General features: G+C 40.6%; 1 protein-coding gene across 1 annotated transcript; it reads right to left on the bottom strand.

Moving 5' to 3' along the window:
• Positions 1-2843: 2843 nt before the first annotated feature.
• LOC132816967 (inosine-uridine preferring nucleoside hydrolase-like) lies at positions 2844-8353 on the bottom strand. Its single transcript, XM_060826994.1, is given in 4 exon segments — positions 2844-3188; positions 4286-4380; positions 4383-4418; positions 8221-8353. Coding segments are annotated over 4 exon segments (609 nt in total).
• Positions 8354-26016: the final 17663 nt, after the last annotated feature.

Genomic DNA, 26016 nt, shown 5'->3' with positions numbered 1-26016 from the left:
CAGAGTGGGATTGACTGCCATGAGAGGTCATAGTTTTAAGATATTAGGAGAAAGGTCTAGAGAGACGTCAGAGGTAGGTTCTTTACACAGGGTTGTGAACGCGTGGAATGCGTTGCCTGCAGTGATGGTGGAAGCAGAGTCATTAGGGACATGCACATGGATAGCAGTGAATTGAGGGGTGTGTTCATGAGATTATTTTATTTTAGATTAGGATTAATTCCCAGCACAAACTCATGGACCGAAGGGCCTGTTCTGTGCTGTACTTTTCTCTTTTCAAATGTTAATATTAATATCTATATTACACAAAGTTGAATAAGAAAGGGAAGGACAAATTTGCCTCAGTGCCTGATGGATGGAATGTTCTTAGGAAATTGTCAAAATTTTCTTTATAAAGAGATCTGCTAAATATCGAGTTATGCAGTTTCTGAGAAGAACTGAATACTGTCGCATTTATTATGATGTCAGGACATGAATGTGTAACCAAGGGGTTTTAAATGATACTGATACAGAATACTAAAGCTGAGATGTAGAAGGTGTAATATCATTCCTGGATAGACTTGAATCCCCATGCAGCACCTAAAAACTGAACATCAAACTAATCAGTTTATTCCGGTATAAACATACATAGGAATGGCCAAAACAAGTTGCTATTACAGTTGGCAATTGTATTTATGCTATTTATTGATTTTACTTAATAAATGCAGGACATTGAAAGTGTTACTATGTAACATCATCAACCATCTCATTGAATGATGGAAGTCTTCACAAATAAAAATTTAAAAGACAAATGTTCCCTGAAAATTGAACTTGATGAATGGAGCTAAATTCCTGAGTCCACATTGCACAGTAAAATGACGGAGCAACAAAAAGACCATTGCCCTATCAAACTCACTCTGTGCTTAAATGCTATAAAATTTGAAAAGCTTTATTCCTATTTCACTTCACTTATCTTTCTTAGATGCTTAAAAATAGACTCCGTTCATTACATGGAACACAATGTGGACTGCTTGTCCAGCAAGACAGCCCTTATGCCTCAAAATGAGATTTACTCTATATCATATGAGATTCCATCTTTTTGCACAAGTGATTAAGTTATGGTTTTGTCTGGGTTTTGGAACTGGTTATGAAGATTTCCTGTCATGATATGAACAACATGGAAATCCCCCTGCATTCTGATCATTATTCCTCTTTCAAACATCATCTTCAAACCTCCAAAACTAATTTGAGGTAACTTGATATGGTGTTTTTTTTAAATAGTGCAGATTATTTCTCAATTTTTTTCCTTTCTCCTCACCCAACTCATATAAATAACTGAAACAAAGAATGCTAGAAGTGGTCAGCATTTGCAGAGAGAAAAAAAAGAGTTAAGTTTCAATTTGATCTCCTTTCAACACAACTGGGAAATGCTCCAGCTTTAATGGGTTTAAGCAACGACAGAGTGGAAGGTAGAAATAACAAAATGTTTAAAGGGTGAACAAAAGCCCTAATTAGATAACAGAATCATCATAAGAGAATCGGATTGGAGACTGGAAGGTCAGAGAGAATTCTTTAAAAACTGAAATTGATCAGAGTGATGTGATCGGAGAAAACCAAATGCAAGGTCTGAGGAAGACCCAGAGAAAGGTTCTGGAAGGGGTGATGGGCTATTCCTGATGAAGGGCTTTTGCCCAAAAAGTCTATTTTCCTGCTCCTCGGATGCTGCCTGAACTACTGTGCTTTTCCAGCACCACTAATCCAGAATCTGGTTTCCAGCTTCTGCAGTCCTTGTTTTTACCCTGAAGTGAGTTAAAACTGGGATACTTTTTTAACCAGAAGATAAAAATGGCTTTTGATGAAATTAAGCTACAGTCTAGAATGAGCAATAAATGACTAGCTGACAGTGTAAAAACAAAGAAAAACCCAAAATGAACAAAACTAATTTATATTCAATGAAACATCCCAAAAACATGGCAGGATCTCAAAGAAGAGTCATCGTGGACTCAAAGTTTTAACCTCTTTCTGCAGATGCTGCCAAATCTGTTGGTTCTCCAACACTTCCTGTTTTTATTTCAGATTTCCAACATCCACAATGTTTTGCTTTTAGTAGATATTAGATAAGATGACCAATAGCCTGGTCAGAGTGGTGGCTTTTAACGAGTGTCTTAAAGGAGGGGAACCAGTTAGAAAGGTTTACAGTGGGTGACCCATAACAGTTTATCATTTTGACAAAAAGGGACTGACTTGAAACCGCAATTCTTTTTCTCTCAAAATGCTGCCTGGCCTGACCAGAATTTTCAGTTTACACTTCATATGTCCATCAGCTGCAGTACTTGGACTTCAAATCTACAATTGAATGTGGAGTTCTGTTTCTCTTTTTTTGGGAATATGGGTCTAATGAAGGGTCAACAATTATACAGGCTGATCACTGTATCCGCGGATTCGGTTTCCGTAGTTTCAACGGCCCATGGCTTACCGTTGCCTGAGCATGTTACAAGGGATGTTCCAGAACCAGGAGCGGGGGTTGCTGGAAAGATACATTCCCTTTTAAATGAATGGGTTTGTGACTATCCGCGGTTTCAGGTTTCTGCAGTAGGTCTTGGATACGGGGCGGGGGGGGCCACTGTACATCTATATGTTCTACTAAGAGATGTTACCAATGGATCAATAGATGTAAAGCTGTTAGAACTCTTTGACCGTGGCTGACTGAAGTTAATATTTACACTGTCAGGACAAATTTAAATTATCTTTGTTTTAAACTTCTTAACAAGCTATTCCTGCTAAACCTTAATGATTATATTCACAATTTATAAAATCTACATGCTGGTCCTTAATTCTCTGAGATCATAATGAAAGCTTCTTGCTATCTATTTCAGAACAGACATCAAATATTGTTTGAATTTGTCAATATCATATTTCATCATAACAATGGCTCGATTTTGTTTTTTCTGAAGGCCGAGTGTAGCCAGGACCATCAGCCCTCTGGTCAGTGCTCCCTGTAACTCCACATTTACATTGCACTGCGTGTATTCAGTAACAACACTCTCAATAGCCGCAGTCACTGCAAAAGAATCGCAGGACACAAACGCTGTTTGAGTATGCATTTCTTTATCACCTTGCTTGACTTTAGTGTATTTTCCAACATGTTCTGTTATCTTCTTCATGAAACGGGCCTTCTCTGTGCCTTGATTTATCCATTCATGAAAACACTCCTGATGTAATGGACACAACAGAATCATCAGCTCCACACTTCAAAAGAATCTATTATCATCATTACTATTGATTTGTAGACATTGTAAAGAACAAAAGCACCACCAAAACAGAACTCAGAGACTCCTCATGGTGGACATTGTCACTGATGATATAAGGCACAACCTCAAACAACTCATATCATTTCAATAACTTTCAACTAGATTTCCTCACATTTTGACGATAAGAAATAACTATTTAAGATAATAATGGTAAATTACTCAACACAACATTGACATGAACTGGAAGAAGAAAGCTTTCCTTTTGCTAGTGGAGTGAATTGAAATGTATTGTGGTAATAGAGAATTGGTCCTCAAAAATACAGCTTATTTTTCTGCTTTAAAACACAGTTGTGAAATGACCCTATAGAAACTGAAAAATGGATCACTGGATTTTACCTCACCATTATCAACTGGTAATATATATATAAAACACTAAAGAAGATCCAGGTTACCAATCCTGATTCAGGTCAAATATTCACCCCCACAAGCTGTTCAGTACCTTCAGGGCCAACTATACAGTTTCTGGCAGGCAGAAGTCCTTTATCATTGATGACAGACCAACTGCTTGTTGCCAGCTGTATCTAATTTTGTACATATCACACTGGCTCTATCCTTTCTGTAGTCCCTCCACGACTGTTTAAACAAGCAGCAGTGTAAACATTACTTACACTGAGTATTAGTAACCTGCTTTTAAGAAGTGCAATAATCTTTCCACAATCCTTAGTTTTAAAAACAGATCATTTCAAAAATACAGAAAGATATAAATATGCAGAGTTTACAAAAGTCACAGCATCCTGAGTTGAACATAAATCATTATTTCCATATTGTTGAAAGTTGGTGAACATTAAAGGTGGGGGATGGGGGGGATTCCTTCAAGATAAGTTCAAGAAAATCACCCATAAGAATTCCCACAAGCCAGCCAGGAATGCATAATAAATTAACATTGCCACTGAAGCACACTTCATGAAAGAATATTTAATGAATTGAAATGTTAGAATTGAAAGCATAAAATAGTGGATTCTTGACTTTGTAATTATTATACACCTTGAATATCTTACCCAAGGCAGAGAGTGATGTAAACAATATTCCCACATGACTATATAAATTGGACATACAAACTGATTCAGAACAATGGAAGCTGCTTCTGGGTTATAAAGTTAAACTCTCCACAAACTGTTGTGTTCCCCCTCCCTGAAATGAAAGCAACATTTTCATGAACTTAGTTCAGTGCACCTTTCTGAATTCCAAGCAGTGTATAAAAAATACAGTCTAAACAGAAATACAGTTATTCAGCAAATGTGGACAAAATGTTGTTTTAAAAATCTAATATCTTTTATTTAGTTCCCATTGCCCCCACATTTTTTAGTGTGTAGTGGTCATCTCTTGAAATGGAGAGTGCAAAAACAATAATATATGGGGATTCGAGCAACACGATAATAGTTGGGATATAATGTGTGACAGGTTTAGAGGGCATAAAATTATTTGAACTGCATTCAAGAGACAATTGTAGCCAGCACACATGAAGCCCAGTGAGGGAGGGCACAATTCCAGGTGTAGTCTTAGGAAAGTAAACTGGACAGGTGGATGAAGTGGTGGTCAGTGATCATTTTTTAGATAGTGATCATAATATGTGACAATAAAACCTGAAACTAATACAGTTGGATGTCACAGAATTATATTAGGGGTCAAAGATACAATAGGAGTAAAAGTTCTAAATTGGGAGAAGTTAAATTTTACAAGGCTGCGAGATAATCTGGCAAAAGTGGACTGGTTACAATTAATTGAGGGAAAGTTAATGGTAAAACAATGGGAGGCATTTAACAACAAAATTCTATCCGCACAATATAGACATGTCCTCACAAAGGAAATCATTGATAAATCAAATCTATGGTCCCCTGGTTATCCAGCAGCATAAAGGAAAGGATTTACCATAAATAATTATAATATATAGACCAAACAATCAGCCTGACCACAGTTGGAGGAAAATCAGTAGAATCAACATTGAAAAGGCATGGATTAATCAGGGATAGTCAACATGGCTTTGTGAAGGAAAGGTCATGGTTTCCTGACTTAATTGATTTTTTTAAAGAAAGCAACAAGGTGAATTGATGAGGGTAGTGTGGTGCATGATTTCTCCATGGACCTTAGGAAGACATTTGACAAGGTCACACAGGCAGACTGGTCAAAAACAAATTAAGCCCAAGAGATACAGTGGAATGTGGCAAATTGGATCCAAAGCTGATTTGGTGGCAGGAAACAAAACCTAATGGTGAATAGATGTTTTTGTGAATGATTTCCACAGGTGTTTCCCCTAATAGAGTGGTCAATTATGAGGGAGTAGAGAATAAAGATGATTAGTAGAAGGATTAGAGAGAACATGAGGAAAATCTTTAGCACCTAGAAGCTAGTGGGGGTTATAGTCAAAGAGTCATAGTCATAGAGGTGTACAGCATGGAAACAGACCCTTCAGTCCAACCTGTCCATGCCGACCAGATATCCCAACCCAATCTAGTCCCACCTGCCAACACCCGGCCCATATCCCTCAAAACCCTTCCTATTCATATACCCATCCAAATGCCTCTTAAATGTTGCAATTGTACCAGCCTCCACCACATCCTCTGGTAGCTCATTCCATACACGTACCACCCTCTGTGTGAAAAAGTTGCCCCTTAGGTCTCTTTTATATCTTTCCCTCTCACCCTAAACCTAGGCCCTCTAGTTCTGGACTCCTGGACCCCAGGGAAAAGACTTTATCTATTTATCCTATCCATGTCCCTCATGATTTTATAAACCTCTATAAGGTCACCCCTCAGCCTCCGACACTCCAGGGAAAACAGCCCCAGCCTGTTCAGACTCTCCCTACAGCTCAAATCCTGCAACCCTGGCAACATCCTTGTAAATCTTTTCTGAACCCTTTCAAGTTTCACAATGTCCTTCCGATAGGAAGATCAGAATTGCATGCAATTTTCCGAAAGTGGCCTAACCAATGTCCTGTACAGCCGCAACATGACCTCCCAACTCATATACTTATTACTCTGACCAATAATGCCTTCTTCATTATCCTATCTACCTGCAACTTTACTTTCAAGGAGCTATGAACCCGCACTCCAAGGTCTCTTTATTCAGTAACACTCCCTAGGATCTTACCATTAAGTGTATAAGTCCTGCTTAGATTTGCTTTCCCAAAATGCAGCACCTCGCATTTATCAAAATTAAATTCTACCTGCCACTCCTCAGTCCATTGCCCCATCTGATCAAGGTCCCAATGTAATCTGAGGTAACCTTCTTCGCTGTCCACTACACCTTCAATTTTGGTGTCATTTGCAAACTTACTAACTATATCTCTTATGCTCACATTCAAACCCATTATATAAATGACGAAAAGTAATAGACCCAGCACCGATCCTTGTGGCACTCCACTGGTCACAGGCCTCCAGTCTGAAAAATAACCCTTCACCACCTACCTCTGTCTTGTATCTTCGAGCCAGTTCTGTATCCAAATGGCAAGTTCTCCCTGTATTCCATGAGATCTAACCTTGGTAACCAGTCTCCTGTGGAGAAACTTGTTGAATGTCTTACTAAAGTCTATATAGATCACGTCTACCACTCTACATTCATCAATCCTCTTTGTTACTTCTTCAAAAAACTCAATCAAGTTCGTGAGACATCATTTCCCATGCACAAAGACATGTTGGCTCTCCCTAATCAGTTCTTGACTTTCCAAATACATATACGTCCTGTCCCTCAGGATTCCCTCTAACAACTTGCCTACCACCTATGTCGTATAATACCCATGTGAAGCACTTTGGGATGCTAGTATGACTTTAAAAGGATGTCATATAAATATAAATTTGATATCAGCAAAGGGACTAAGATTTTGTTTCATGTTCTGTTCAGATTAATGTTTCAAAATGTAACACTGAAACATGCAATGAAACATAAATTGGATAAATGTCAAAGTTTTCCAGTTGTGTGAGCACACATTGTTATCCATACACACATCCTCTGTAAGTGAGGAATGAAATGGCAAAGTGGGCATGCAAAACCCATAATTGATAGAAGTTTCTTTAGATTTAGAATCTACACAAACTCAAGAATATGTTGCCCAAGCACAGCAGGTCAGGCAGCATCTGAGGAGCAGGAGATTCCTATTGAAAGACTTACGCTGAAACGTCGATTCTCCTGCTCCTCTAATGCTGCCTGACCGACTGTGCTTTTCCAGTACCACACTCTTCAACTCTGATCTCCAGCATCTGCAGTCCTCACTTTCTCCAACCTACACAAACTGCCTGTCAATACTGCTGGTTACTAGCCTAGTATCACAGTCTGATTAAAAACTAACAGCATTCAAAGATTAGATTAGATTACTTACAGTGTGGAAACAGGCCCTTCGGCCCAACAAGTCCACACCGACCCGCCAAAGCGAAACCCACCCATACCCCTACATTTACCCCCTACCTAACACTACGGACAATTTAGCATGGCCAATTCACCTGACCCGCACATCTTTAGACTGTGGGATGAAACCGGAGCACCCGGAGGAAACCCACGCAGACATGGGGAGAATGTGCAAACTCCACACAGTCAGTCGCCTGAGGTGGGAATTGAACCCGGGTCTCTGGCGCTGTGAGGCAGCAGTGCTAACCACTGTGCCACCGTGCCACCCCTTTTTGGTTGCATTTGGTTGACAGCTAAAACAAAACTAACTAAAATATAGAAGGCAAAGTGTCCTTTATTCAGCAAACTTCCCAAGGAAGCAGTAGTCATCCTAATCGTCTACAGCTAAATGGCCAGCATTTTAAAATAATGGCAAGAGTTCACCCTAACCTTGTTTCGATTGAATTTGTTTGGAGATCAGATTTTATGTGAAGTTTCCCTCCACGCCACTAGGATCATATTTCCCAAAAGCCTGATTTCCTCATCTGACCAGTATGTTCAGTGACTATCCATATCATGGCATTCACCACATGTTCTGTTTGCAGCTGATTCAAACCTGGAGCGTTTGAGTCTGGAACATCCCCCAGGCCATCCTTGCCATGGTACATTGAAGCATTTAACCTCTCTCCAAGGAGGGAACTGCAGGCTCCCCGGAACACAGGGATCTGTGACACAGTAAATAATTCCATTTTGAAATGTTATTTTGTAAATAACATCAGCAAATAATTCCATTTTGATCAACTGTGCATTAAAGGTTTGAACTATTTTTTTCAGGTGACCCTCAAGGATACCATAGAAGAGTAGTGAGCTGAGAAAGCACTCTGCTTATCAACCTTCTTTTAACTAACATAATCGAAAAATACAAGAACTGATTATTGTTCAAGGTGGGGTATTTCTGTGTGCAAATGGTGGCTGCAATTGCTGACAATACAATGTCCCGGCATTCCCTAAAGCATTTCATTTTCTGAAATACTTACGAATTTGAGAATTAAAGCCCCAATTAAGCTTGAAGTGTTTTTATTCTATTAGTATTTTCAACAGAAAAAGTTAATTAAAATAAAACAATTTGAACAGCAATTGAAGTTTGGTTCAGTCTTGGGATATAGCTTTGTAAGCTTCTAACCATCAGCCACCTCTCATTTCTAGTCAGTCATCATCACTCCCTTCTCAAAGGGTTCTCAATCCATGCAAACCTCCTTTATCACTGAAGTTTATTTACATATTTGTTGCCTCCCAAATCTGTCCCAACTATTTACCAAAGCTCTGTGTTACAGTTTTTCTCTCAGACTTTCAACCCCGCTAACCAGCAGTGAAAAGCTCCAAATCAAAGTCTCATGAGTGGTTGGGGTGGGCAACTTGCCAGATTTAGACTGAGATGTTATTGCCATGTAACAAGTGCAGAAATGCAGGAAAAGTGAAAAAGTGTCAAATGCTGCCACACTTAATGCCATTTTAGGTATAAAGGTACCTAGGTACAAAAAAACTCCGGTACAACAGAGTAAGAGAAACTAAGTTAAAAAATTAAGCATTGCAGATCTTCTTTGAATAAATAGAAAAGTAAAATAAGGTACTGGTTAACAGTAAAATCCTTCTTGATATTAACTAGCGAAATAAAGGAATAAAATTAAAAGTCAATGATTGAGAGCAAAGGGTCTGGGAAATAGCAAAAGGATGGCCACACAAACAGACATGAGATAATATGAAGGGAGAGACTTGAGGAAGATAGGAAGTCAGGTGAATTCAGAGTCAAAACGGAAGTGCATGGGGAAGAAGATGTAGGATATCTTGGTGTGCTTTGTGCAGGGTTTCTGGAATGATACACAATAGGAATTCTAAAGGAAATATGACAGGAATGTAATGAAGGGTAGTGAGTTAAGGAGTATAATGTTTCAGAAGAGTTCAGGAAGAAATGAAGGCATGGCTTTTTTTTAATAAAGAGTGGATTTCCAAATCAGTGGCTTGGCCGGGGAAGTCAGAGGGAAAGCTTCACTTGGAGGAAACATGAAACCACCGAAGTGCCAGTTTTTAGTCAAAGCCAAGTTGTCAGTTCAATCACCCACATATCACTAAGGATTGCTAGGTCTCTGCGTGACCAGACAATTTGGGAGGACAGAAGTGGAGAGAGAAGTGGTCCCTGATTAGTAGCAGAGTCCAAGTTGTTGAAAAGGCGTAGGGCGAGAGATAAAGCTCACAATTATCTTTTCATCGCATTTAGAGATGGGCAATAAATGTGGTCTTGTCAACAATTGCTAAATTTATTTAACGAAGTTCACCACCTGAAGAAGAAGATCAATTTAACTAAAAGGGTTTTTTTAGGAATGCTGCTCTTTTATTCATAAACTTTCAGCACCCTCCTCAGTCCTCTGGCACACACTGAGCACTCGAAGTACATTTCTGCATACATTGTCAAGGGTTCTATTTCCATGAGTACATGTAATACCCAGGATGTGCACATTAGGAGCTGCAAGAGCCATCATTATTGCTTGGGGCATCATCCAACCCACAACCAACATCTAAAAGCAACAGTTTCTTCGATGTCATTTTAGAATCTGTGAGCAAAACAAAATTAGCAAGATGAAATTCAATGGTATATTTTTTATCTACTCATCAATATACCTTAAAATGTTGTGGTTCTCAATCAAGGTCCCCTTCAACCTTCTCTGCTCTCAGGAAAACAACCGCAGCCTATCTAATCTCAGTTCACAACTGAAACATCCCAGACCTGGCAACACCCTGATGAATCCCCTGTACCTCCTCTCAATTACAAGCACATGCTTCCTATGGCATTGTGACTGGAATTGCAAAGGTACTCCAGCTATGGCCTAACTGGACCCTTATAAAGCTCCAACATAACCTCCAGTGTATTCTATGCCTCAACTAATATAGGCAAATTTCCTATATGCCTCCTTAACTAGCTCACCCACCTGCTCTCTTGCCTTCAGGAACGTGCAGACAGGGTTTCCTCTGATCCTCTGTACTTCCTAGGGTTCTACCATTTTTGTGCATTCTCTTGCCTCATTAATTTTTCCAACTGCATCGCCTCATTAGATGACCTTTTACCAGTCTGAAAAGCCACAATTGATTACTAGGTTGCTCCTGTCACTCAGCCAAATTCATATGCAGCTACTGTGTGAGTTCCATTCCCTCATCAACTGAGGTTACCATGAATGTCCTTTCTTCTCAACCTCAACCTTTGCATGGTAACCTTCAGGCAACCTGGCATTTGCCTCTCTAGGGGACTATAGCGGCTTTATTTATCAGGTCCTTCCTTCTCAACCTCTTCCCTTGCCTGACACCTGGTGATCTTCAGGTTAAACCACCAGTCCTCTCTCTAGGGGACTATAACAGCTTTATTTCCCTTACTACTTTTTCTCTTCCACTGGCTTTAACACATTGCTGACAAGTCTATCCTGTGATACTCGATCAAATGTTTTTTGGAAGTTCACTTACACCACCATCAACCACAATGTTCTTATGAGAAACTCAACAAAACTCAATTAAACTTATATCACCGTTTCTTAAACTTAGCCCAGTGTTCGAAGTTAAATCAACGAACCAGCGGCATGTAAGGAAATTGCGAATATAAATGCCAGGGACCTCTCGTGATCCTAACCTTTGGACCAGAAAGTTCAAGTTGATTAAAAATAAATTAGGCTGATTGCCACAGTCTAAAGTTCTCATGAAAAGTACTTTGTGTAGACCTGAAACATTAATTTGGCCTCTGGACAGGTGGTGCCAATTTATTGTGTATTCTTGCATTGTCTAGCTTCAGTTGAGGCCAGTTTACCTGCTGTAAGTTCTTTTCAAAATGAGTGGTTGTGGCATTGAACTGTCTGGTGATTTACCCTGTATTAAACAGGAGCTGGATAAAAAGTGAGTCTGTTGTAGGTTACCTTTAAAACACTGGCAGTAAAACTTACCTTGAACTTGCTATGTCCCGTCAACTTGCAGCAGAAAGATTTTTTAACAAAGATTTTTCTCAGTTAGATTAGTTGATAACTCCCAACCTTTGAGTCATTTGACTTGCTAACTGTTCTCAACCACAAATTACCAGGCAAGTTGTTCAGATGGATAATCTTGTTCAAATGCAGCCTGTAACCCAGAACTTGGTGCAATCTATCCTGGTGGGAAACAGCTGTAAGAATTTGATTCTGCAACAACCAAGAACATTCACCGAATTGAGTGTCTTCCAATTCTGAAAATATTAAAGAGCAAAACAACATACTACATGTTGACCATTGTGACAGTCATTCTTGGTAACGTTCCATGCATCGAATGAATCAGTCTCTTGGCACACAAGTATATCTTTTCAGCATAAATGGTCTCTCCGCCCTTGCAATGACCTTGCAATGACGGAGGTGCCCAGCGACCTTATCAGCAGTAGGGGTGGTGAGGAGAACCTGGTAGGGCCCCTCCCATTGAGGTTGGAGGCCGTGGTGTGTCCATTGTTATAGAGTATAAACTATTCCCTCCTTGCCTAAGTGTGTACATAATGCACATAATCAACTAAAACAGGCAGCAGCAAAGAAAGAACACAAACTTGTCCAGTAGGGGTCACCCACAGTTTGGTTTGAGTATCAAGGGAGTACCCTTATTTGAGGCCATAGTTTGTGCTCTTCAGCAGGGGGCTTTCTTTGTGATTTCTGCACCTTACCCAGGTCTGGCATACCTATCCCCATATTGTCTCTATCTGAGTGTTGCTGGGGGCTCAATGGGACCAGAAGTTTGGGGTGTAAGGCTACCTGCTTGGCAGTTGTATCCACCTGCCTATTACTTTGGAAACTGTATCAGTTACCTCAGCGTGAGCCACACATCTTCAAGGCCAACAATGCTGTTGGTTTGGGATAATTTGGATCTATCATTTTACTATCAGTTTTACAAAATTTAACTAAATTAAATGAAGTTCATGCAATTCCGCCACTCAATGAGCAAATGTTAAAGTCAGAAGTGATTTCCTTTAATGTTAGGCTTAGATTATAACTAAAATTGAGCAGAGACCTGCTCTCATCCTGGAACAGAATGATTTTGCATTTGAGGCCCAGGTTTAGTGCTACTGCTTTACTTCCTTGAGTCAATTCTTTCATTTGTACAACATGTAGGGGTGAGAGGGGTGAAAATGATCTTTGGCAGTAGCATGAAATTATGGGGAATATGAGAGCAAGTTTATACTGATGTCAAATGGTGCAGAATCAAAGGAGAAGACTTTTTAAAAAAAGATTATAGTGTTGTCTTCCTCTGTATTAAACTGATTTGCAATTGAATAAGATTAGCTTTCATGTATGCATAAAAGTGATTAGTTGGAAACTAACAGTAGGGCAGTCATGGTCTATAAGAAGAACAGGGGTTAATATTTCATTTCATAATCACCAAGGATCCTTAACCTTAAAAGAAATCATGTTAAATTCCCAAAATGCAAATCAAATCCAAAACAGTCCCAGACCTTGAGCTCCAGGCAACGAAACACAACATTTAATCACCAACAAGCAAATGTGCATCCAAACCGAATCTGAAGGGGTTAAACCTTCTGCAAGCTGCAGGGAATCAATTCTGATTTTATCTCTCTCTCTCCCCCTCTCTCTCTCTCTCTCTCTCTCTCTCCCCCCTCCACCACTCTGTTTCACACACACACTCCAGAAGTCAAAGTTAGGGAGTTCTACCCTCATAACTCTTAGCTCTGGCACATAGCTGCTTATGCAAGTGTGCAAGAATTGTGTCACTGGCCAACTTCCTTTTTTTTAACATGACAAAAGCAGCAACCACCCCCAATATTTCATAAACAAAGAACAAACACCAAAACAAACAGAACAAACAAGACAAAGCAGCAAACCAAGACAAGCCAAGCCGAACAGGTACAACAGAGAAGATAATCTCAATGTAAAACTTTCACTCATCAAAAACCTGACAACAAGCAACAAGACTAATTATTTCTGCAAAATATTCTCGATATTCTAAAACCCTGACAGTTTCATTATAACAAATCGCAATACTTCTTCGTTTCATCTTTCACAGAACAATTTAGGAATCAATTTAGACAGTGCCAATCTGACCGAATCAGAGTCCCCGACTCTGTGCTCAGGTCCCCGACCTGTTAGTTGGAGTCCCTGACTCCTTGGGGTCCCCAGCCCCTGAGGTCTACGACCTCTTTTTAGGGTCCCCAAGCATATTCACTGATCCCCGACCTGTTAGTGGGAGTCCCCAACTCCTGAGGTCCCCCACTATTTTTTGTGAAATCTTACCAAGGTCCATAAGACCATAAGACCATAAGACATAGGAGTGGAAGTAAGGCCATTCGGCCCATCGAGTCCACTCTGCCATTCAATCATGGCTGATTGGCATTTCAACTCCACTTACCCGCATTCTCTCCATAGCCCTTAATTCCTCGAGACAACAAGAATCTATCAATCTCGGCCTTGAAGACATTTAGCGTCCCGGCCTCCAATGCACTCCGTGGCAATGAATTCCACAGGCCCACCACTCTCTGGCTGAAGAAATGTCTCCGCACTTCCGTTCTGAATTGACCCCCTCTAATTCTAAGGCCGTGTCCACGGGTCCTAGTCTCCTCACCTAACGGAAACAATTTCATAGCGTCCACCTTTTCCAAGCCATGTATTATCTTGTACGTCTCTATTAAGTCTCCCCTCAATCTTCTAAACTCCAACGAATACAATCCCAGTATCCTCAGCCGTTCCTCATATGTTAGACCTGCCATTCCAGGGATCATCTGCGTGAATCTCCGCTGGACACGTTCCAGTGCCAGTATGTCCTTCCTGAGGTGTGGGGACCAAAACTGGACACAGTACTCCAAATGGGGCCTAACCAGAGCTTTATAGAGTCTCAGTAGCACATCTCTGCTTTTATATTCCAACCCTCTTGAGATAAGAGACAACATTGCATTCGCTTTCTTAATCACGGACTCAACCTGCATGTTTACCTTTAGAGAATCCTCGACTAGCACTCCCAGATCCCTTTGTGCTTTGGCTTAACTAATTTTCTCACCATTTAGAAAGTAGTCTATGCTTTTATTCTTTTTGCCAAAGTGCAAGACCTCACACTTGCTCACGTTAAATTCCATCAGCCATTTCCTGGACCACTCTCCCAACCTGTCTAGATCCTTCTGTAGCCTCCCCACTTCCTCAGTACTACCTGCCTGTCCACCTAACTTCGTATCATCGGCAAACTTCGCTAGAATGCCCCCAGTCCCCTCATCCAAATCATTAATAATATAATGCGAATAACTGTGGCCCCAACACCGAACCCTACGGGACACCGCTCGTCACCAGCTGCCATTCTGAAAAAGAACCTTTTATTCCAACTCTCTGCCTTCTGTTAGACAGCCAATCCTCAATCCATCCCAGCAGCTCACCTCGAACACCATGGGCCCTCACCTTGCTCAGCAGCCTCCCGTGTGGCACCTTATCAAAGGCCTTTTGAAAGTCTAGATAGACCACATCCACTGGGTTTCCCCGGTCTAACCTACTTGTTACCTCTTCAAAAAATTCCAACAGGTTTGTCAGGCATGACCTCCCCTTCTAAATCCATGTTGACTTGTTCTAATCAGACTCTGCTCTTCCAAGAATTTAGAAACCTCATCCTTAACGATGGATTCTAGAATTTTACCAACAACCGAGGTTAAATTGATTGGCCTATAATTTTCCATCTTTTGCCTTGATCCTTTCTTGAACAAGGGGGTTACAACAGCCATCTTCCAATCATCCGGGACCTTTCCTGACTCCAGTGACTCTTGAAAGATCTCAACCAATGCCTCTGCTATTTCCTCAGCCACCTCTCTCAGAACTCTAGGGTGTATCCCATCGGGGCCAGGAGATTTATCAATTTTAAGACTTTTCTAGCACTATCTCTTTCGTAATGGCAACCATACTCAACTCAGCCCCGTGACTCCCTTTAACTTTTGGGATATTACTCATGTCTTCCACTGTAAAAACTGACGCAAAGTACTTGTTAAGTTCTCCTGCTATTTCCTTATCTCCCATCACTAGGCTTCCTGCATCAGTTTGAAATGGCCCAATGTCTACTTTTGCCTGTCGTTTGTTTCTTATGTACTGAAAGAAACTTTTACTATCATTTCTAATATTACTGGCTAGCCTACCTTCATATTTGATCCTCTCATTTCTTATTACACTCTTTGTTATCCTCTGTTTGCTTTTGTATCCTTCCCAATCTTCTGATTTCCCACTGTTCTTAGCCACTTTATAGGATCTCTCTTTTTCTTTAATACATTTCCTGACTTCCTTTGTCAGCCATGGTTGTCTAATCCTTCCCCGGATAATCTTTCTTTTCTTGTGGATGAACCTCTGTATAGTGTCCTCAATTATACCTACAAACTCCTGCCATTTTTGCTCTACTGTCTTCCCGGTTAGCCTCTGCTTCCAGTCTATTTTTGTCAGTTCCTCTCTCATGCCCTCATAATTACCTTTATTTAACTGTAACACCATTACATCCGATTTTGCCTTCTCTCTTTCAAACTCCAGACTGAACTCTACCATATTATGATCGCTACTTCCTAAGGGTTCCCTTACTTTAAGATCTTTTGTAGAGTCTGGTTCATTGCAAAGCACTAGGTCCAGAATAGCCTGCTCTCTTGTGGGCTCCATGACAAGCTGTTCCAAAAAGCCATCCTGTAAGCATTCCATGAATTCCCTTTCTTTGGATCCACTAGCAACATTATTTACCCAGTCCACCTGCATATTGAAGTCTCCCATGATCAATGTGACCTTGCCTTTCTGACATGCCTTCTCTATTTCCCGGTACATGTTGCGTCCCTGATCCTGACCACTGTTAGGAGGTCTATACACAACACCAATTATGGTTTTTTTGCCTTTGTGGTTCCTCAATTCCACCCACACAGACTCCACATCATCCGACGCTATGTCATTCAATAGCATTGATTTAATTTTGTTCTTAACTAACAAGGCAACCCCACCCCCTCTGCCCACCTCTCTGTCTTTTCGATAAGTTGAAAAACCATGGAGGTTTAACTGCCAATCCTGACCCCCCTGTAACCAAGTCTCTGTGATGCCTACCACATCATAATCATTCACTATTATGTGTGCCATTAGTCCATTGGCTTTGTTATGAATGCTACGAGCATTCAGGTAAAGTGCCTTAATGCTAACTTCCTTATCATTAGAGATGTTGGAAGTCATATGATGTCCTAAGTTATCCTTGCTTTTTTCTGCATTCTCAGTCTGCCTCAATTTTAAATCCGCCTGGACACATGCTATCCTGCTGCTCATCTTTCCATTTAATGCCATACTCCCTGTCGCTTTCACTTTCCCTTCCCCCCAACTCAGAAGTTTAAAGTCCTACTGACCACCCTATTTATCCTCTTCGCTAGAACATTGGTACCCGATCGGTTCAGGTGGAGACCGTCCCAACGGTACAGATCCCCCCAGTTCCAAAACTGATGCCAATGCCCCATGAAGTGGAATCCCTCTTTCCCACACCAATCCCTTAGCCACGTGTTTACTTGCCTAATTTTCTTGTCCCTATGCCAATTGGCACGTGGCTCAGGCAGTAATCCGGAGATTATGACCCTTGAGGACCTGTGCTTCAATTTCCTGCCTAGTGCTTTGTAATGCCCAAACAGGTCCTCCACCCTAGTCTTGCCTATGTTGTTAGTACCAACATGGACCACAACAACTGGATCCTCCCCCTCCCGCTCCAATATCCTTTCAAGCCGGTCGGAGATGTCCCGCACCCTGGCACCTGGCAGGCAACACACCATGCGAGACTCCCGATCCGGCTTGCAAAGGATACTATCTGTCCCCCTAATTATAGAATCCCCTATAACCACTACTTGTCTATTAGCTCCCCCCTCTTGAATGGCCTTCTGCACCATGGTGCCTTGGTCAGTTGGCTCATCCTGTCCAGAGCCCTTTTCCTCATCCGAACAGGGAGCAAGAATCTCGTACCTGTTGGACAAGGTCAAGGGCTGAGGCTCCTCCACTCCTGAACTCAGGTTCCCCCTACCTGCCTCACTTACAGTCACACTCTGTTGTGCCTGATCACTAGCTGAATGTGAATTACTTAATCTCCCAGGTGTGACTGCCTCCTGAAACAAAGCGTCCAGGTAACTCTCCCCCTCCCGGATGTGCCGCAGTGTTTGAAGCTCAGATTCCAGATCATCAACTCTGATCCGGAGTTCCTCCAGCAACCAACATTTGCTGCACATGTGGTCACTGCCATTCACAATGGGATCAGCCAGCTCCCACATCATACAGTTACAACACATCACCTGCCCAGCCATCTCTGCTTAGTTAGTTAATTACTTAGTTACTTTGTAAAAATATGAGTTAGAATACTTTCTGATACTTCTCTGCTATAGTTTTTTTTTCCCTAAAAAAGGACTTAATGTATATACACACAAAAAAAACGAAGTAATTTTTTTAACTAGTCACTGGTAAAGAAATAAACAATCCTTACCTTAAAAGAAAAAGCAGAATAGTTAAGAAGGTTAGAGGAGGAGGGTGGGTGGGAGATACTACAGGTGTAGAATCTCGGGTTTAGCCGCCTTCCTGAGTTATATACTCACTGTTTTCCTACTCATGTCACTTCCTCTGCTGCTCCCGCTCTTTCTGTGAAGAGAGAGAAAAAAAGACACCGCTGCCCGCTACAGGTAAGTAATTTTAAAACAAACTGTCTTACCTTAGCTGTAGTCTCCCGGGTTCGCTTTTACTCCGCTGCTGCTCCCACTCAAATGAAAAAAAAGAGGTCGATCCTCTTCAGGCTGGACTTAAATGATAGACGGTGAGGAGTCGAGTCAACCACTACTTGAATGAGAAGAAAACCAAATGGATATGAAATACTCATGTCTCACTGGCCGATTCCTCAAAACTCAATAGTGGAGGACTCAAGGCTCTTAACTGCTGCCCATAAAGCTGCACACATGGCTTTAGACGAAGACATTTTTATATCTTTTTCTGAAAAGAAGTATAGCCATGGTTACAGAGCAGATTCAGACCATTATCAAACAAATTTAATAAAATGACATTATTGACAGCAACTTAGCCCAATGATATTTTCTGGTAACCAACTTTATTTTCCACATTCAAGCTTCTTTTTCTCCCTTTGCACCTGCAATTGCAAGGTCCGTCAGGATGGCTAGTAATGTCTTATCTAGTCTAGTTATTTCCAAGCTGTAAAGGAAGCATTGTCTGCTAATCTTTGATTCAGTACTCTACATTTATTTCAGGAATACAGCTTTTAGCAAGGTTAAAAGTCATTTTAAGCAGAATTGTCAATTTGCAGCTTAGAAGCCATTTTGTCATGTTACTTACATTAAGAAGCCATTTTGTTGTTAGTAAGAGCATGACATTAAATGGTTGTTCCTGACAGCAGCCTGTATTCAGATTTTAGATCCTCACTATAACTGTGTGATGAGAACTGGACACAGTATTCCAGAAAAGGCCTTACCAATGTCCTATACAACCTCAAGGTTATTTCCCAACTCCTGTACTCAATGGACTCAGCATTGAAGGTGAACCCATTTCTTTAAAAATTCATAGATCTTTCCTCATTCCCACAGCTTTTTTTTCCTCAAAAAGCCACAACTTCTTTGGGATTATTGGATAAGTCAGATTTCAAAATTAAACCTGGTCCAGTAGACATTCATTTAAATTTTGCAATTTGTCACTCTTGTGCTCAGTTACTGAATATACTGACATGAGGCTGTCAATGTACTTTTATGAAAGAACACAAGTTTATTGTACAAACGGGGAGAAGCTTTTTTTAAGAAAGCTTTGAAATGACTTGTAAGCACAAAGTTTGGTTAAAGATTTGAGGCTCGGGTGCTGGCTGTCCCAGTTGTGGGTGTGTCCATCGAGCTAGGAAGTTAATTTACAGTTGCTTCATCCCCTGCCAAGGTGTCATCTTCGCTGCATTGGAGCCTCCTCTGAAGCACTCCTGTCCTGTGTCTTCTGGAATTTATTTGGTTCTGTTCCTGCTACTTTCGGTTGCCGTTCTGGTTGTTTGTTGTAGTGGCCGGTATATTGGGTCTAGATCTATGAGCTTATTGATGGGGATAGGGGACGAAACATCTGCAATTCCCAAAACCAAACACATAGACCTAGACCCAATATACCGGTCACTACAATGAACAAGCAAAACCAGCAACCAGAAGTATCAGGAACAGAACCAAATAAAATCCAGAAGACACAGTGCAGTAGTGCATCACAGAAGGCTCCATAGCACTGAAGTTGTCACCTAGACAAGGGACGAAATGTCTGTAAATCAACTTCAAAAAGGAAGCAGGAGGAGGCAATGGCCTAGTGGTATCATTGCTGGACTCTTAATCCAGAGATCCAGATAATATCCCGGGGACCTTGTCACAGCAAAGGGTGGAATTTGAATTCAATAAAAAATTTGGAATTAAGAGTCTAACAATGTCTATGAATCCATTGTCAATTGTTGTAACAACTCATCTTCCTTAATATCTTTTAAGGAAGAAAACTGCCATCCTTACCTGGTCTGGCCAACGTGTGACTCCAGACCCATCGCAATGTGGTTGACTCTCAACTGCCCTCTGGGTAATTAGGGATGGGCAATAAATGCCAGCCTAGACAGTGACACCCACATCCTGTGAATGAATAATATAAAAAGAAAGATTCAGCAGTTTTTCACAGCAGTATCCTTTTAGAGACACGTAATCCCAGTGAAGTATCATTCCTATTGGTATTCTTTAACTTCTTATTTAAATGACATGGTCACAAATGTTTTCTGTCAGCAAATTTCTGCACATTCACCAGGTGTGGTTGTCTTCATTACTATCTCTCCCTGAGAAACACCAACAGAAGCTAAATCACTGTCTTCTTAAAAACAAAACTTGGGCTTTACCATTCCTATGCACTTTGAAAGCTAAACCAGGTTCAGACTTATTTCAAGCAACGATGGGCTGGAGACTGCCAAAAATAAACAGCACTTTTGCTGGTATGGGCCTTTTCTCTCTGAACTGGACCTGCTTGTGGCCTGTTTCCATTAGTGTCTTTCTGGGTCAGAACTCTTAAATGAGTAAGCACTTGAGTAATTATCTCACCAGGTAGTTTGCTTAGGTATTCAGATTAAATCCCATGATTTTATCATAGAGTCATAGAGAGGTACAGCATGGAAACAAACCCTTCGGTCCAACTCATCCATGCTGACCAGATATCCCAACCCAATCTAGTCCCACCTGCCAGCATCCGGCCCATATCCCTCAAAACCCTTCCTATTCATATACCAATCCAAATGCTTCTTAAATGTTGCAATTGTACCAGCCTCCATCACTTCCCCTGGCAACTCATTCCACCCTCTGTGTGAAAAAGTTGCCTCTTAGGTCTCTTTTATATCTTTCCCCTCTCACCCTAAACCCATGCCCTCTCGTTCTGGACTCTCCGACCACAGGGAAAAGACTTTGTCTATTTATCCTATCCATGCCCCTCATAATTTTGTAAACCTCTATAAGGTCACCCCTCAACCTCAGACAGTCCAGGAAAAACCAGCCGCAGCCTGTTTAGCCTCTCCCTATAGCTCAAATCCTCTAACCCTGGCAACATTCTTGAAAATCTTTTCCGAATCCTTTCAAGTTTCACAACATCTTTCTGATAGGTAGGAGACCAGAATTGCACACAATATTCCAGCAGTGGCCTAACCAATGTCCTGTACAGCTGCAACATGACCTCCCAACTCCTATACTCAATACTCAGACCAATAAAGGAAAGCATACCAAACACTTTCTTCACTATCCTATCTACCTGTGGCTCCACTTTCAAGGAGCTATGAACATTTACACCAAGGTCTCTTTGTTCAGCAAACACTCCCTAGGACCTTACCTTTAACTGTATAAGTCCTGCTAAGATTTGCTTTCCCAAAATGCAGCACCTCACAATTATCAAAATTAAACTCCATCTGCCACTTCTCAGTCCATTGGCCCATCTAGTCAAGATCCTGTTGTAATCTGAAGTAACCTTCTTCACTGTCCACTGCCCCTCCAATTTTGGTGTCACCTGCAAACTTACTAACTGTACCTCATATGCTCACATCCAAATCATTTATGTAAATGACAAAAAGTAGAGGACCCAGCACCGAACGTTGTGGCACTACACTGGTCACAGGCCTCCAGTCTGAAAAACAACCCTCTACCACCACCCTCTGTCTTCTACCTTTGAGCCATTTCTGTATCCAAATGGCTAGTTCTCCCTGTATTCCGTGAGATCTAACCTTGCTAACCAGTCTTCCATGGGGAGCCTTGTCGAACACCTTACTGAAGACCATGTAGATCACATCTACCACTCTGCCCTCATCAATCCTCTTTGTTACCTCCTCAAAATACTCAATCAAGTTTGTGAGACATGATTTCCCATGCACAAAGCCGTGCTGCCTATCTCTAATCAGTCCTTGCCATTCCAAATACATGTGTATCTTGTCCCTCAGGAATCCCTCCAACAACTTGCGCACCACTGACGTCAGGTTCACTGGTCTATAGTTCCCTGGCTTATCCTTACTACCCTTCTTAAATTATCGGCCTAATGCCAAAAAAAATGAATTTCTGATCCTTAAAAAATAGCCACATATACAGTCGAGAGTGTGATGCTGGAAAAGCACAGCAAATTAGGCAGCATCCAAGGAGCAGGAAAATTGGCATTGTGGGCATAAGCATCAATTGTCCTGCTCCTCAGATGCTGCCTGACCTACTTAGCTTTTCTTCACCTGATGGATGACTGCCTATTTCTAAAGGACTGGTACTTGATGTGGTCTTGATTTCCTTGTTACACTTCATCTATAAATGATAATCAGTTTGTGATTCAATTTCTGAGTATGCTGTTCAATGCAGTTCTTTTACGTCAGGATACATCTATTACACTTAACATAAAAAAGATGGATTGAACATATGAGTCTCATTACTTTTATGTTCCTCCTTTTTAGGACCAAGGGCTGGTAAATCCCCTGGACCTGTTTGGTTGCATCCTCGAATATTAAAGAAAGTAGCTACAGAGATAATGGTTGCACTGGTAGTAATCTTCCAAGAATCTTTAGCTTCTGGAAAAGTCCCAGAGGACTATAAAGCTGCCAGTTGATATGCTTATTCAAAAAAGAAGAAACAGGTACAGATACCTATAGGCCAGTTAGCTTAGCACCTGTTATTAGGAAAATGTTAGAACCTCTTATAAAAGATGTAATAGCAGAACATATAAAAATGCATCGTATCATCAATATTGACAAGAACAATCAGAATACTGGAAGTTCTGAATATTTTATATAAAAAGGGGAGATATTCCTTGATGGCCTAAATCAACGAGATAAACTAATAAAGATATTGAGACAATGGAGCAATTAGTTGATGATGCTGCCTGATGATACTCATTTTTTGTAGAAGGACTAATGAGAAAGAAAATGTTAATTGTTATACATTGTGATTATCAACTAATTATACAATGTAGCAGTTTTAGGGCAATCCCCAGTTTTAAAAGGAAACATTGAAAGAAAATGGCCTTTTGTGAAAAACTGGTCAACCTGGCATGTGTGCAGGCAGGATTTCCCAGCGTGCCTGTCAAAATAAAGACACGGCTATTTCTGGGGACAGAGATCCTCAGAGGTATAAGAGAACTCAACCAACAAAACGGCACCCGCCAGACATCGTATCAAGGGTCAGGCATAGAAATGGTAATGAATCCTGAAATGGTGAGCAATGGAGCCTATCTAGTTAATGTTTTACTCAAATCTAAAAATGGTTTGGGAAGCTCCATGAGGTCATCGAAATTTCAGTTAAGTAAATTTGGGACAGTGTCGACTCTTTTGTTTCCACAAATGATGAGATTAAACCAGCCCCAGCAGATACTTTCTGAAATGGAATTACCTGAGAGGCAGAGCCAGCCAACCTTTTGGAATCACAAGGGTAAAGGGGGCAGCAGGGACAGCTATCAGGGCTCTTTTTGTTTTCGCTCTCCTCACTGCATCTCTGGACACCAACCCTTTGGGGTTGAAGATATCGATCCTGTCTGCAACCTTAGACTTCCAACGTCCGCAACAACACCTGAGGCAGAGAGGGAGCTTCACTGGACAAGCAACAAGTCCCTCTGAGAACGTAAGAACCCTTTTCAGGCTTCGGACACTCATACTCTGGAGTAGTTGGTTAGGCATAGAGGGAGGGTGGTTGTGTAATTCTTAAAGTATAAGTACCCTGTAAATTGTGTAAGCTTAAAGATTTATGTTGTGTCCGTTCCAGTTTTCTTATATTTCATATCATAGTATAGAGCATAAGTTTCATCGAAGTATTGTACAGATTGGGCAAGTTGAATTTTTTTCTGTAATAAAGTTCACTGGCAATTTTGAACTCATATTTGAGTCCGTCTGTGCTCCTTCTGGATACACCAATTCTGGCTGAATTCACACCAGATCCCAGACTATAATTCCAGTGATACAGTGGATATTCCAGGAGTGATGCAACTGGTCAAAACCCCTCGGTTTTAAACAGAACAGAATTTATTTACAGAGTACCTAATGAAACACAAAGAGAACAAAATACAGAATAACTCAACCTATCTGAAAACCCAATCAACTCTATCACAACTTAATGATGCTGTTCCAAATTCCTGCAACAATCCCCATAAACACACCTTGGCAAAAAAGGGAAAATCAAACATAGCACCTTATAGGAGGGAGAGATGGCAGAGAGATTCAACATGGAACACATTCTTCCATGTAGCTGTTTCTTTGAGCAGCAGCTTCAAAAAAAACTGACTGCTTGCTAAAACCAAACCAAACCAGAGAAAAGCTGAGCTGCATGAACTGACCACTCCCCTTTCTTGTACAAATGTTTGTTTAAAAACTTAAAAGCTACTTCAAGTAGATAAACCTATGCGTTTGGAATCTATGCGTTTACGACTCCTCTGAAAAAAAAACAAAGGAGCAGCATTGTCACAACTTCCACTTGTCAAATATACTCATCTGGTTGTCTCATGCCCTTTAGGAAAGAAAATCTGTAGTCCTTACCTGTTCTGACCTACATGTGACTCCACACCTACAACAATGTAATTGACTCTCAACCAACCTCTGGACAATTGGGATTGGGCAATAAATGCTGTCATTACCAACAATTCCCCATCCAATAAGAGAAAAAAAAGAAATTGAGGGAATCAAGGGCTAAGGGGAGAAGCCAGGAAAATGGAATTGAGGATTATTTTATCAGCCATGATCTCACTGAATGGCAGACAGACTGAAAGGTGTACTTCTGGTTCCATGTCTCATGATCATAGAATTATATAGGAAGGATCCTTTTTAATCTTTATATGCTTTTGCTTTTAGTTTTATGTTGAATCTTTTCTCTTTTGCTGTCCATGAGGTTTTTTTTTTGGTGAGTAGAATTCTTACTCCTCAACATTGGGGACAATTCAAAGGAACATTAATGCTTGTGTGGACATAGTGCACATCACTGTAAGGATCTGTTGTATTGAGTCAAGTCACAGCACAGTTCTCAAGACATTATCATCATAACATCAGAGAGTTCAATTGACAATATTGATGAATGCCAAAGGACAGTACACACGAGAGTCTTTCTCCTTCATTAACTTTACCATATAGTCAATTAGTGGGAGAATACAGCACTAAAGGACAAGAAATGAAATTAAGAATCTTACGAACGTCAGACCATATAAATGTTGCATGGAAAAGGAAAACAACAAAAATGACTTTGAAGTGAAGGCAATAACGTACAAATACTAGAGGGCAAATTTGTTCAGTAAGTTATTGAGATGAAAATTGCAAAAATGAAGAAACAGACAATAAGCCTTTCATCAAGGAATATCAACATTTAGGCATAAATATAAAATCATATATACATGTTAATCTTTTTGAGAACTATTTTCCAATCAGAAGTTCTTTTATCTTTCAACTATTTTCCAATCAGAAGTGCTTGCATTGCAATAGTTAATGATAACATAGATATCAAATGCATTGCTGCTGAGGTATCATTCACAATAGGCAGAAAATAATTCATAGACTGTATTTAAATTTGTAAGAGGAAATAAACTTACTTTGTCTTTTCTCCCCATCTCATTTCTTGCCATGTTGCTTCTACAGCCAAGTATATTCCTTTTTGAACCTCTGGCTAGCAGAGTTCTTACTTTGGTTTCACAGCAAATTTCCATAAGAATAACTGCTTGCATTTGTTTGGACCTTTAACACAATAATATTTCCCAACCTGCTTCATAGGAGTGTTGTCAAATAAAATCTGATAATGTGCAACCAAAGCTTGTAATTATTCAATTTAGACTTTATCAAGCAGCTTAAATGAGAAGAGGAGAGATAAAGAGGTTGAGAAGTAGAGAACCAGAGAATTCTATGGAGAGAATTTCAAAAC

This window comes from Hemiscyllium ocellatum, chromosome 6, assembly GCF_020745735.1.
Source record: "Hemiscyllium ocellatum isolate sHemOce1 chromosome 6, sHemOce1.pat.X.cur, whole genome shotgun sequence".
Taxonomy (NCBI): Eukaryota; Metazoa; Chordata; class Chondrichthyes; order Orectolobiformes; family Hemiscylliidae; genus Hemiscyllium; species Hemiscyllium ocellatum.
The sequence above is the reverse complement of the archived record's forward strand: the minus strand, read 5'-3'. Positions and strand labels throughout refer to the sequence as shown.